This window comes from Tamandua tetradactyla, chromosome 1 (assembly GCF_023851605.1).
Source record: "Tamandua tetradactyla isolate mTamTet1 chromosome 1, mTamTet1.pri, whole genome shotgun sequence".
NCBI lineage: Eukaryota > Metazoa > Chordata > Mammalia > Pilosa > Myrmecophagidae > Tamandua > Tamandua tetradactyla.
Genome location: NC_135327.1, coordinates 78,806,388 through 78,820,658, shown reverse-complemented (window position 1 = coordinate 78,820,658; position 14,271 = coordinate 78,806,388). Strand labels below are relative to the sequence as shown.

General features: G+C 40.5%; 1 protein-coding gene across 2 annotated transcripts in view; it reads left to right on the top strand.

Annotated features, from left to right (window-relative positions):
- HECW1 (HECT, C2 and WW domain containing E3 ubiquitin protein ligase 1) overlaps positions 1-14,271 on the top strand; it is a 257,016-nt gene that overhangs the window by 22,932 nt on the left and 219,813 nt on the right. For both annotated transcript variants that reach the window (XM_077119360.1, XM_077119358.1), the window contains exon 2: positions 183-290. In XM_077119360.1, the coding sequence (XP_076975475.1) occupies positions 183-290 (108 nt within the window). The remainder of the gene's footprint in view (positions 1-182; positions 291-14,271) is intronic.

The following is a 14,271-nucleotide window of genomic DNA, read 5'->3' as shown; positions in this document are numbered from 1 at the left end:
TAAAAGGGGTTGCTTTCCATGGTGTCTGAGGATGCTTCCAGCTCTCTAATTTCATGCTTCTGGGAGCTTTTCCTTCTGTTGAGCTGGAAGTGGCATGAGTAACCTTTGGTCTTTTTTCCTTGGTTTCTCAATATGCTGTTGACTGATGCATTTCCCTTCTCTGCTTTCTTTTGGGAATATAGATGAGGTCTTGTCCGAAAACTTCCTGGACTATAAGAACCGTGGAGTCAATGGTTCTCATCGGGGCCAGATCGTCTGGAAGATTGATGCTAGCTCTTACTTTGTGGAACGTGAGTACATCAAGGAAGCAGAATTCAACTGCTTTGTTCTTTGTTCTGTTGCATTGCCTTCACCTCTTAGAAATGTTTAAAAATATTTTCAGTAGTGGGTTGTGAGCTCTAGAGCAGGGGGGTAATAGCCCTCCAAATCAACCCAGAGGGCCACTTCTTTATACCAAGAAAAAGTTTGGTTCGTGCTCATAAACTTTGGACTCAGGACTCTGGTTCATATCCCTGGATTTTTATTCTGTGGTCTACCACCGAGTCTCCAGGGTTGCTGCAGCTGCCCTTCTGAATCCCATCTTCTAGTTTTGGCTTTACTTGACCCAGGCTTTCAAGGCTCCTTGCTAGTGATAGTTTATATTTTGCTCTGATCTTTGGCCCTGGCCACAGCTCCCCACAGTGGGGATGATACATTAATGCCACTACCTATTTGTTTGACTCCTGATCTACTGACATTTTTGGATGTATAAACTGGTCATCCAGTGTCTTACTGGGATTTTCCAAAAATTTATTTTGCCTTTGAAGATAAATCATTTTCAGAGTTAGGGAAGGATATTTTCATAGGACCCAGCCACATTTTCATTGCATGAATGAACCTCATATTTGTCAGCTGAAGGAATACCCGGATTAATGATAACCCACAACTTTCTCCCCTTCACAATCCCTTCGCCCACCATCTGATTCATCACAGGGATTCATTCATGTTGGCATTTGTGAAAAGAAATGGAATGTTCTACTATTCCAATTGACCAGTTCTCAAAGGAAAAGATACATGGCTTGGAATTTAAAATTGTTTATTGTTATTTGGCTCATGGTCCAAGAAAACTATATCTCCTAACATGTTCTGCTCCCACATCTCTTCATTTTCATCCATTCACTAAATAAGTATTTGGTGAGGCCTGTTCCAAGGATTATAGATTTAAAAGATAAATGGTATGGTGTCTGCCCTGCCAAAGTTTATGTTGTCTCTGCTACTAGCAAGGACATAAATACCCCTTTTTCACTTGGCTCATGTAGAAGGAGTAGACTGAGTCAGGAGATTTTCCACCATTCAAGTGTAGCGGGAACATGGTTTTATGGGATGTGGTTACTGGCCCCTGACTTTGAACTGGGCATATTGAAACTCCAGACAAGAGCTTTAATTTCCCCATAGTACTTTTTTTCCTGACTCTAGCATTTCTCCTCTCTAATCGTTCCTGCACACTGATCAGGATAAAATATCTTGCATTAAGTTCTGTTACTATCTGCCTCAAAGCTTCTTGCTTCCTCTTTCTGTATCAGTTGAAACCTCTCTGCTCAGCTGCCAAGCCTCAACAAAAACTCACCCCCATCCCTCAATCCTGCTTCTCAATCTTCTCCAGCAAACATCATTTACCCTAGTCCTACCAATGTCTTCCTCTATCCCACAGATAGCATCATTTAGCATAAAGAACATGGGCTTGGTTTGGGGAGAAAGATGGCCCCAGCTAGTATATCTAATAAGACCTTCCACATTTTGTTGAAATAAAATAGATTAAAAATTTGCATTAGCAATGAGTATTAGACATAATCATTGATCCTATGCCCCAATCGACACTGTAAGTTTGGGGGGATAGGGGAGCAGTCCTTGGTTCTTCCTTTTCTTCCCTTGGATTCTATCTGACTAATTTAGAAATAAACGCAAGAATCCAATTTAGGATCAAAGTGCAATATCAGGTATCAGTGCTCCAGGCAAGAGTAAAACTTATAAGTTTTTATTTTTTTAGAGTCAGGGAGATAAATATTATGAAAAAGGAAATCTGTTGTTGGGAATTTTATAATGATAACTTAAAGTGAAGGGCCAGCAACCACATCCCATGAAATCGTGTCCCCTTCTACAGTCTGATGGTACAAAGTTTTTTGTCTACTCATTCCGCATGAGCCAATGAGAAAAAGTGAATTTATGTTGCCAATTAATCCAGCAAAAATGGCATTCCTTTCTAGGCAGTTTTTAAAAGTTTCTGTGACATATGGAGGTTTCCTGTATTGATAACAAACAATTTAATATAATTGTCTTCATCAGCATTATGAAGACAAACTTTAAATATTGTTAGAAAGATGTTATAACATGAAATTAACCCTTTAAAATACTCAAAATGTTCTCATAATTGAATGAACGCTTATTTAAACTTGATCAGGTAACAGTGTCCTATAGAAAACAAATGGCTTGCAAAGGGCATATTCAAAATAACTGAAAGTTGAGCGCTTTAGAGAAATGAGATTTTAAAATGTTTTCATATAAACTTGAAAACATCCTGGTCTTGGACTAAAAATGTCTCAGTGCTTTGGGAAAATCAATGGAAGTGAAATGGAAAAGGTGAATGTTCACATTTTCTAAATATAATCAGTTGAATATATTAATGCATTATTCTATATAAATGTAATATAATTTGTCAAAAAATTTATTTAGATAAATCTTAATTCAGTTGTCAAAAGATTTTAATGTTAACTTAGGTTGCACATATAATGAAATAAATTAAAATGCTACAATGAATTATAGCTTTAAGAAACTCACTGCATTTTACTGTGCTTTATTTTTTAATGTGAAATTATTTTCATTTTCAAAATGTATGATTGGAAAAGTGCCAAATTAACAAGGAGGGAGAGATTAGATGTTCAACATAGTCTGATAGGACTATTCTTCATTCAATCATCAAAGCATCACATCAGAGGTCCTGCTTGATATGATAAAAATGCAGAATCTAGACCATTATCCAGAAGTTACAACAGCTGATTTTATAAACCAAAAATAAGATGCTTTGCAGTCTCTAGGTAGTATTAAACACATTAATCTAATTGGTAAATCATATCATTTTAAAGTTAAAAATAATTTTGCCAACTTTGAAAACTGGCCAGATTTTAAATGTTGAAATGTTTAAATGTGGAAATTAATTAAAATAATGAAATAGAATGAGGTTTTCTTTTTATTTTATTTTTTGTTCTTGCCTTTATTTTTCCTTTGTATTATTTCCTTTTATGAAAGTAGAAATATATTGCTGATAACCAGAAACATTCTAATAGCACATTTTTTGGGGGGTTATGATTTAATTTGGAATTAGGTCATTGCTACTGATTTGTATGATTTTCTGGATTGTCTGACTAAATCAAATTTTGAAAGTGCCACCAAATTAGAAGTATCCTAAACAATTACTTTTCTGGACTCTCTTAGAAGTTACATACATGACAAAATACAAAAGAAAATAAAGACTGAATCATTCCCTATACTTTGGCATAATTTTCCCTAGTGGACACCTGTCTGTTCACAAGACTGTAGTAATAATTGCTGAAATATAAGAACTGTAAAAATGCACATTTTAAGTTTCACAAAAGGAAGAACAAATGAAAGTTTAACTTTGCCCAACCTGATAATATCTTGCAAGGTTGTATTGCTATAGTATTTCAATTATTAATTTTTAATAAGCTCACTTAAGCTCAGTCATACAGCTATGTCTGAAGTTACCGTAGTCCTTGTTCATTATGGGCTCCTTTCAGAAGCCCTTCAAAATTGGGACTTCAAAATTCAGTGAGCAAGATCACTGAAACTAGGAGATTCTGAAGGGAAGCCATCTTTGTCTTGATCTTTGGTAGAAATCTGGTATGCGGGTCTCCCCTGTTCATCAGATAGTGGGGAGAATAAAGTAGGCTGGAAGCAGCCACAGTGGCAACCAAAGGTGTTTCTCCCTGAAGGACCTTCTGTCTCCACCCCACCCCTGTGGTCTTCTCACTTCCCTGGTCTCTGCCCTCTCAGAGCTTCTCCAGCACCGACATTTGGAGCTGTGTTTAATTCCTTGGCCTTTCCTTAGTTTACTGCCTCCTGGTCAGCACCACCAGTCACTACCTCTTACCTGGTCCCCCGTTTCAGTATCTCTGTGATTCAGCCCCCCTTCCCAGTCTCCATCCATGCTTCTTAGTATGGAAATCCAACCCAGATTCACACCCACAGGGCTGCCTCCTGTGATTTCATCCCTCTCTGCCAAGTTAGAGGAACCCTCCTCAAACCTTTTATCTGAGTTTCTTGGCAGTGACCACAAATACCATAAAATGGGTTGGCTTAATCAGTGAGAATTTATCAGCTTATGGTTTTGAAGCTAGGAGAAATCCAAAATCGAGACATAAGCAAGGTGATGGTTTCTCCAAGAAGACTGTGGTGTTCTGGGGCTGGCTGCCAGTGATCCTTGGTCCTTGGCCTTCCCGTCACATGGCAGTATCTTCTCCTTTCCCTCTGGGGATCCACTGACTCCCAGTTTCTGCACTTCTCATGGCTCTCTCTTCATAAAGCCTCCAGTAACAGGATGAGGCCCCACCTCATTCAATTGGGCCACACCTTATTAAAAACAATCTCAAAAGGTCCCTTTTCAAGGAGTTCACACCCCCAGGAATGGATTAAGATTAAGAACATGTTTTTGTTTTTGTTTTTATCCCTGAGGGACATGCCTGAGCTACCACACCACTTCTTTTTTATAAAATTTCCAAATCTATTTCCATCACAGCCTCCCAAATTTTAAAAATGCACATAGGTAATGGCAAATCTAAACAGCTGGTCCTGCTGTACAATTTTAATGATGCCTCCACTGAACATGGTGAAGTGAATTTTATCAGTGTTGAGGAGTCAAGATTTGTGTCCTCACTCTGAGCTTCATGCAGGTGGCCTCCAAGTGAAAGGCAGTGCAATGGGTGTGTGGACCCAGGAATGCTGAGCTTCTGTTTCCTTATCTATAAAATGAAGGTAATACAATGCCCCTCACCAGGTGAACCCAGGAAGATTGAATGAAAAAGCACATGCAAAGTTCCCATAAATATCAGTTTCTATAGCCAGAATCAGAAAGCTTTGAATTAGGGGTTGTTCCGTGTCACCCTAAGATGACTCGGGGCATGAATCAGATTTCAGCCTGCTCTACTGTCACTGAGAATCAAGTAGCTTTATTCTGAGACTGTTCTGTGGGAAAATCCTTTGTAGCCAAAAGTTAGAGACCAGAGTTATTTGGTTGTGCCCATCAGCACAATGAAAGAACTTACGGGGATGTTAGAGACCCAGGACACAGAGGAAAGTTTGATAGACTGAGGCCCATCAGTCAGAATGAAACAGGGTTCAGGGGATAGATCATGAGAAAATCCTTTGCTAGAAGAGCTTGACAAGCTAGAATGGGATGACCTGAAGTGAGGTGGGCAGTGAGATGGAGGATGGAGTTGAACAGAGAGGAGGATATGGATTTATGCTGACCACTCTGTAGTGCCCATTTTCCTAACCAAGGAAGGGTCAAACAAAGAGGAAGCTGGAGGAACTCGAATGGTTTTCACCTAATGGGTTGTAATAGAAGAAAATAAGAACTCTATGAAAGAAAGAGAGACACAGAGAGGAAGGAAGGAAGATAGAAAGGAAGAAAAAAAGAAAAGAAAGAAATTCTTTCCATCTTTCTCAAAGTCACCCTATATACAAAATGAATTGTTTTGGGCATGCCATAGTGGCTCAGCAGACAGATTTTTTGCCTGCCATGCTGGAGACTCGGGTTCGATTCCCAGTGCCTGCCCATGCAAAAAGAAAAAGGATTATTTTTACTCAAAATCTCAGACACGTGGATCCAGAAACCCAAGGCAGGGTTCCTAAGGCTCTGCATGTCTCTGCCTCTGGAGAGTGCTTTAACAACATATGGAGGTTGTATCATGCCCCTTTTAATCTCTCCCAAAAGCCTGTGGCAGGAGGGAGGAGAGGCCAAATATGGCAGAAGAATATGTGGGGCAGGCCAAGGAAACTAACCTAACTAAGATGTTGCGTCTGGACATGTGGCCAGGCGGGTGAGGCAGTGTCTCAAGGGCAGGACAAACTCAGCAGGGATTGCAATGACACTCATTACCACGGTGTCTGATCAGGCAGACTGCCACAGCAGATGGGATGGAAGGTGGTGTGCCAGGCACAGCACTAAGTACCTTATACATTATCCCATTTAATCACCATGAAAATCTTTGGAGGGTGTGCCAGTTTGAAACTATTATGTACCCTAGAAAAGCCATGAATCCTGATCCAATCTTGTGGGGCCAGGCCTATTGTTTAGGGTGGAAACCTTTGATTAAATTGTTTCCGTGGAGATTGAACCACTCAATTGTGAGTGTGGCTTTTGAGTTAGATGGAGATGTGACTCCACCTACTCAAGGTGAGTCTTGATTAGTTTCCTAGATCCTTTAAAAATGGAAACATTTTAGAGAAACCTAAAATGCAAAAGCTCCAGGTGATGCTTAGAGAAGAGTTGCTTCAGAGCTGACAGAGATGCAGACATTTGGTGATGCTTAGAGTGCCAATAGAGAAAGCAGACACCTAGACATGGACATTTGAAGGTGCAGAGCCCAGCAGCTATTGCCATATGCCTTCCCATGAGATGCTAAGCAAGCCATAACCCAGAGTTGTATCTCAGAGGAGCTAAATGAAGGTCCACAGATGCTTAGAGAGAAAACCACTGACATCAGAAGCTGGAAGTAAGGAACCAGGAGCAAAGACCAGCAGACACCAGCCACATGCATGCTCATGTGACAGACATCGGCCTTTATTGAATCAAGGTATCTTTCTCTGGATGATTTAGTTTGGACATTTTTATGGACTTACAACTGTAAACTTGTAACTTAATAATTTCCTTTTTTAAAAGCCATTCCATTTCTGGTATATTGCATTCAGAAACATTTAACAAACTAATACAGAGGGAGACATTACTTTTTTTCATTTTGTTGATGATGAAGGTGAGGCCCAGGAAATTAATACAGCTGTTGTGGGCTGAATCACGTCCTTCACAAAGCATAAGTTCACAATCTAACCCCCATGTCTTATGGGTCTGGACTCATTTGTGACTAGGCTCTTTGGAGATGTTCTTAGTTAAGGTGAGGCCAAACCAAATCTGAGTGGGCCTTAATCCAGTATAACTGGAGTCCTATAAGGAGAGGAAATTTGGATAGAGGCACAGATATCTGAACAGGAGGGATAGCAGCCACAGCAGGAGACAGATCACCATGTGATGGAGGCAGAGATTGGAGCTACAGATTGCCGGCAAGCAAGGACACTGCAGACCTCAGAGAAAGCATGGCCTGCCAACACCTTGATGGTGGACTTCTAGCTTCCAGAACTGTTAGACGATAAATTCTGTTTGTTTAAACCAACCAGTCTGTGCTCTGTTGTTATAGCAGCACTGGCAAACTGAGATGAACAAACAATGGTACTTGAACTTACACCAAGGCAGCCCAACTCCAGACCCTGCTCTCTCAGCCACTATGATGTAGTCAGAAGGGGTCCTCCAATGAAGGTGGAGATTTGCTGCAAAATCCTGGTCCTATTGAAGGTTATGATCACGGGTTATAGAACTGGATAAAAGTGTAGAGTAGCATTCAGTGCTGGGAGTGTTTCTTCCCTGGTGAGATAGGCAGGAAAATAATTTAGTCATCAAGAGTGTGAACCCAGATATTACAGTGTTATCAAATCATACTAATGACATGAGCGTTGATACCAAACTCTACCAAAAGGGGGTGTGGAAAGTCAAGATGGTGAACATACTGTCTTCCTTCTATCTAGATGATTCTAAGTGTGATGCCCAGTATGCTCCACCATGAGAAGCTGTGGAGAAAGTCAAATTAAAAGACAAAGATTCCCCAAAATTTCAATCACCTTCTCGAACATAAATCCAAACTCTTATGTTTCTGGACTTTGATATGTATATGAATGTCTTTTGTGGAAGGCATTTATAAAAGTATTACCTATTCCCTGTAGGAAATTTAAGGAAAAGATTAAAGTAAAAATCACCCATAATTTCAACTCAAATAAAATTTAAAGATTTGATTATGGCAACCCGGACTCCCTTTTTAGTAGTAGCAATGGCCCAGAATTTCCTGATATCAGTTAAGACAGCTCTCTAAGTCAACTCCAAGGCCATTTGCAAGTTATGCCAGCTACCTTGTCCCCATCAGCTTTGTAAAACCAAGAAAGAGATTCAGAGCCCAAATAATATTTTAAAAAGTACAAAACAGGATCAATGTGAACCTCCTTGCAACATCTTTAAACTCCGTCCCTCAGCTGCTCATATATCCCACCTTCCCCAAATTCCAGAGAGTTGATAAAAGTACCGAGAGTATTACAGGTCCCACCAATAGCCACAAAATGTAGAAAATAAACTCCTCATGCTTTGCAGCAGCTGACAGTCCAAGTCTTGTTTATCTCTTCCCATACCAGAGTTTGAACCTGGTCCATACTTAGGCTTCCATTGCTATTGCTGACTGCATTATCTTAGGGAAGACAGAGCAGAATAGAAAAACAAGAAAATGATCTTTGTTTTAGCTTCACTAAAATGAGCTCCCAGGTCACTCAAAGCCTCTGAGCTTAAAACTCAAACCAAAGAACACAGCTTCTGAGAGAGGAATTGTGTCATGAGACCTCCCATGACTTTGGAGAAAAATGCTGTGGCTCTCTTCTGCATCATTTACCAGAGAATGGTAGATACAGCACTTTAATCTTTAGACAAAGTCTAGGAATTTGAACCTTAAGATTCACAGTCTTTTCTTGGGATTTACATTCCTTGTATTTAAAACCTTTTCATTTCTCTCTCTCTCTCTCTCTCTCTCCCTCTCTCTCTCTCTCTCTCTCTCTCTCTCTCTCTCTCTCTCTCTCTCTCTCTCTCTCTCTCTCTCTCTCTCTCTCTGTCTCTCCATTAATATTTATCCCTGAAAGAAAGACATTTTATTTTATAGTATGTGTTTTCTCTAACAGAGAACATGAGTTTCTAATGAAAATAAAGCCTTTACAGCCTGGCTGGCCCTTTGAGGAAATGAGGATGTGAAAGAATATTCAGAGTGGAAAGAGTATGTCTATCCTTTAAAAAAAAAATCAGTAATAAGAAGGCAAAAAAAAAAAGTACCAGAACATGGGAAAGAGATGACTGCAAAATAATCTATTAGGTCTTGCTTTTTCTAGTAACTCAATCACAGACAGTTTCATAATTGCAGAAAAAAATACATTTCAGGGAAACCTAATAGAACGTGAACATTAAGACTTCAGAACTTCAGTGGATGAGCCGTGCACTTAACACAGCTAGAAGCGATCAGAGTGAACTGCCAACCATACAGGGCAAATTCTTGCAAGATTTGGACTCTTGAAAGAAAATCCAGCTTGTTTCCTTCCCAGGGTTTCATCAGGGAAGACTCTGTTTTTGATCGCCAGCTCCACTCCTGGCTACCGCTGTCTAGTGTGATGTTCATCAATGCAGCCTCTGCTAAGCCTTCTGGCAACACGTCCTCCACAGTGACAAATCATTAGCAAAACTCTAAGACCCACTAGAAAAAGTCAAAAGAAAAAAGCGATTAACCCTGCTGTTGCCACCGGCTGAGGGCGGGGACACCTCTAAATGATCAGGAAAGATGTCCCGAGAAACCTTTTATACCAAATGGAGATTTCCATAGACCTTCACCACATAGGAGAAAGTAGTCTATGAAGCTTACAGCAAACTTTGCACCCAAACGTAGTGAAATCCCGCACCAGTGGAGTGCAGTCCCCGTTATTTTGGTTTGTTGAAGCTGTTGGAATGCACTATACCAGAAATGGGTTGGCTTTTACAAAGGGGATTCATTAAGTTATGAATTTACAGTTCTGAGGCCATGAAAATGTCCAAATTAAGGTATCCAGAGAAAGATACCTTGACTCTGAAAAAGGCTGTTGCCATCTGGAGTTTCTGTCATATGGGAAGGCACATCTGCTGGCCCTTCTCTTCTGGGTTGGTCCAAAATGGCTCTCTCAGCTCTTGTGGGTTCTTTTGACTTCTCCTGGGGTATTTTCTTTCTTAGCTTCTCTTAACTCTCTTGGTTCTGAGCTGTTTCCCAAATGTCTCTCCCTTAAAGGACTCCAGCAAGTGGATTAAGACAACCCCTTGAATGGGTGGGTCACATCTCCATGGAAGCAACCTAATCAAAGGTCCCACCCAACAGTAGGTCTGCCCCCACAAGGTTGGATTAAAAGAACTTGGCTTTCCAGGGGTACACAACAGATTCAAACCAGCACGCTCCTTTTTCTGGAAAGCGACTTGCATGTGGTAAAGGCCGCTTTTTTTTAGCGTCAGAAACCCCTTAGAGGGACCCAGTATCCATTCATCCTAGTTTGGAGTCAACTGCAACTGCGGAAAGCAGCAACAAATTCAAGATGCAGCATGCCAAATGGCCTGACATTTTTGTAAGTGCTTTGAGTTACCATGCCCCATGTGCCAGGGAACCATACGGATGGGTGGGCATCCCTGGGACAAAAAACACAGGTCCAAGTGTTCCCAACAAGTAAAATTCTCCTCCGGGAAGCTGTGGTCATTCAGCCTCACCTGCAAGTGACCAGGTTAGTCCTTACTGAGCATCAAATAGATGAGTTAGAGGTCAAGGTGAAAGTGGGCAGAGGGCAGAGCAGGGGCAACCTGAGAGGAAAACAGTAATCAAGACATAGAAGAACCTTTTCTACTAAGGTAGGTACCTGCAGGTTCTTACCAGGGAAACCCATTTTTGGTAACTGCACCTGTCATGCATCCCTTGGGCAGCCCCAGCAGCCCCATTCACAAGACTGAAAGCACAGTTCTCTACATTACACAGCTCCAGGGAGCTGTTCACATAGGAACAGTGCCTCAGGAGCTGGTAACATATCAGCTTGTTAAATAAGATCCACTGGAATGTCTAGTGTACCCAAATCAGAAATAAGACTCTGCCTTATCCCACCACTCCTAACACCTGTGCTTAGTCAAGGACATACTCAGGAAGCCCAAAAGATGATTGTAACCTTCTGACTCTTCTGAATAACCTTGGATATCAGCTCTGACCTGCTTTCACAGGATAGGACCTTACATCTCAGGTCCCATGTCATGAAACCCATTCATCAGTTAAATCATTTGAAATAGCCACCTTATTTTCATTTGCTTTGATCCAGTTTTAGGAGACAAGGTCCAAAGTCCTCTCTTGGACAATAACACTGTTCATTTGAAAGAGCATGCTGAGATTGCCTACACACACACACACACACACACACACTCTCTCTCTCTCTCTCAAAACTACTGCCCTTAATACATTTACATCTCTGACCCTAATATGTCTTTGCCTCTCTTGCCACCCCTAATCTGTAAAAAAAATTCTGGTTAATATCTAAGCATACACTTCCCAGAACATCCCCCGCAGGTCAAGAGCTGGCTCAAGGCATTTGTAATCAGCACAAGCTATGGGAGAGGGTTCCATCTGGCCCTCCCCCTGTCATACCCAAGCTGTACTGTCCACCTTCTGGAGCTCTGCAATCTGATAGAATCTGTCGGTCTTGGCCTTTAGTTTAAGTGTCATTTTTCAATACTGAGAAACTCAGACCTCTGTCACTCTGGTCCCATCTGACCAGCTAACTTGGATGGAAATGCAGAGACTTAACCCAGTAAAACAGAATTAAGACCATAAAAGCGTGGCACAGAAGGTACTGGACTTTGTGATGATGTCATTGCCATCCCTGTACTTGGCCAGAGAGAGAATAAGCCTGAAGCCGCAGGTGGGATCCCCTAGCTCCAGCCTGAATGCCCAAGGGAGGCTTAGAGTCAGTTCCGCCAGCTCTTTCCGGAGGGAGGGGCTGCCCAGGAGAATCGTCTGTCTGATGCCCCCTTTTCACTTCTGATAATTGGCTATTTACCCAATAACTATCCCTCACCAGGGATTTTTGTATTAGTCTTTTCAAATAACTAACTTCAGCTTTCTCTTGATCCATTATGTATGTCTGTTTTCTGTTTCATTAATTTCTGCTCTTATTTTTTTGTATCATTTCCTTCTTTCTACTTTCCTCGTGTTTTGTTTGCTATTCTTTTTATAATTTCTTCGATGGCTGCTTAACTCATTGGTTGGTTTTGAGCCATTGTTCTTCTCCAATATATGCATTTAAGACCATATATTTTCTTCTAACCATAGTTTTTGTTTTGCTTTGTTTTGGTAAAATTTTTATTGAAGCACAGCACACACACAGACAAGGGTAAAACTTATGAGTTTACAGAAAGCAAACACTTCCATGTAAACAGCACCCAAATAGAGAAGAGTATTTTACTCATGTTCTAACCCATTCTGTTTTCTCTTCATTCCTTCTGGCACATCTATGTTTCTGTCTGGGATTGTTTTCCATCTGCCTGAGAATTCCCATTAGTATTTGTTTTAGTGCAGTCCTACTGGTGATAACTTCTGTAGGTTTTTATTTGTCTATAAACATCACTATTTTGCTTTTACGTAACAAGAATAATATCGCTGGATGTATAGAATTCTGGGTTAGCAGTTCTTTTCTTGAAGACAAAGAAATGTCATTTCTCCATCATCTGGCTTCTGAAAAATTGATTGTTAATCTTTTTGTCTGAAAAATTGATAATGACAAAAAGATTATCCTTTGAAGATAATGTGTGTTTTTCCCTCTCTTTCTCTCTCTCTTTTACTGCTTTTAAGCCTTTTCTCTTGAACTTTGGGTCCCTGAAGTTTAACTATGATGTGCCTAGAAGTGGTTTTCTTTGTTTTTATCCTGAGACCAGTCTTCTTTAATGACCTCAAATATACTTTTATCCCCCTTGCCCCATGGTGTTGCATAAGTTCTTTATTTTCTGGTCTGTAATTTCCAGACTTTTTTCTCCCTTTTCCATTAGTCTGGGATATTTTCTATCAATCCATCTTGCAGTTTACTAATCCTTTTTCTGATATATCTGATCTGCTGCTAAACCCAAGTTCTTAATTTCATTTCTTCTATTTTTCATTAATAAAATTCCCATATGGTCTTTTCTATAGATTCTAGTTCTCTGGCAATATCTCCTCTTTTTGAAATCCATTCTCTCCATGTTTTGTCTTCATTTTATTGAATATAAAAATTGCAGTTTCTGTGAATTCTTTCCTGATAAATTCGGTGTATTAGTTAGGGTTCTCTAGAGAAACAGAATCAACAGGGAACACTTGCAAATATAAAATTTATGAAAGTGTCTCACGTGACCGTAGGAATGCAGAGTCCAAAATCCACAGGGCAGTCTGCGAAGCCGACGACTCCAATGGATGGCCTGGATGAACTCCACAAGAGAGGCTCACCAGCCAAAGCAGGAATGCAACCTGTCTCCTCTGAGTCCTCCTTAAAAGGCTTCCCATGATTGGATTTAGCATCACTAATTGTAGAAGACACTCCCCTTTGGCTGATTACAAATGGAACCAGCTGTGGATGTAGCTGACGTGATCATGACCTAATCCTATGAAATGTCCTCATTGCAACAGACAGGCCAGCGCTTGCCCAATCAGATGAACAGGTACCATAACTTGGCCAAGTTGACACCTGTCCCTAACCATGACAGTCCACCCCTTGTCAACTTGGCACATATATATATATATATATATATATATATATATATATATATATATCACCTTAGACCATACTTAATTTCTAAATGAAAACAAATAAGCACACATTTTTTCTTTTACCTGACAATACTCAACTGTCCTGCATATAACTGGAAACACATTAAATCTCTCCAGAATAGCGTGCAAATCCTTGGGCAACATTCATTCTTAAACTTGATATCTTACAACTTAAATAGTATAACACAAACAAAACAGCATTACAGTCCTCGTTTCTGTAACTGATCACGTGGTCGAAGTTCATATTTATCACTACCTTCTTCCACTACCCATTCCATGTTCCCTTTCCCCTCAGCAAGCACTTCAGCTGGCCGTGGTTCTTTGCCTGGTGGGGTGACCCAAACCTTCATTCCTGAAGTTTCAGAGCCATTAGTGGTCCTGCCTGGATTGTGTTGTTGCAGTTTTCCATTGATTTTGATCACAGGGCATGGTAGTACTAATAGACGCCCCAGGGGATCTCCTATATTCCAAGAAAACTCTTCTTTACCTCCATTATGTAGTTGCAGTCCTACTTCCTTCTGATAGTCAGGGTCAATTACCCCAGACAATAATATATCCCCTTCTTGGTGTGTTGATCCAG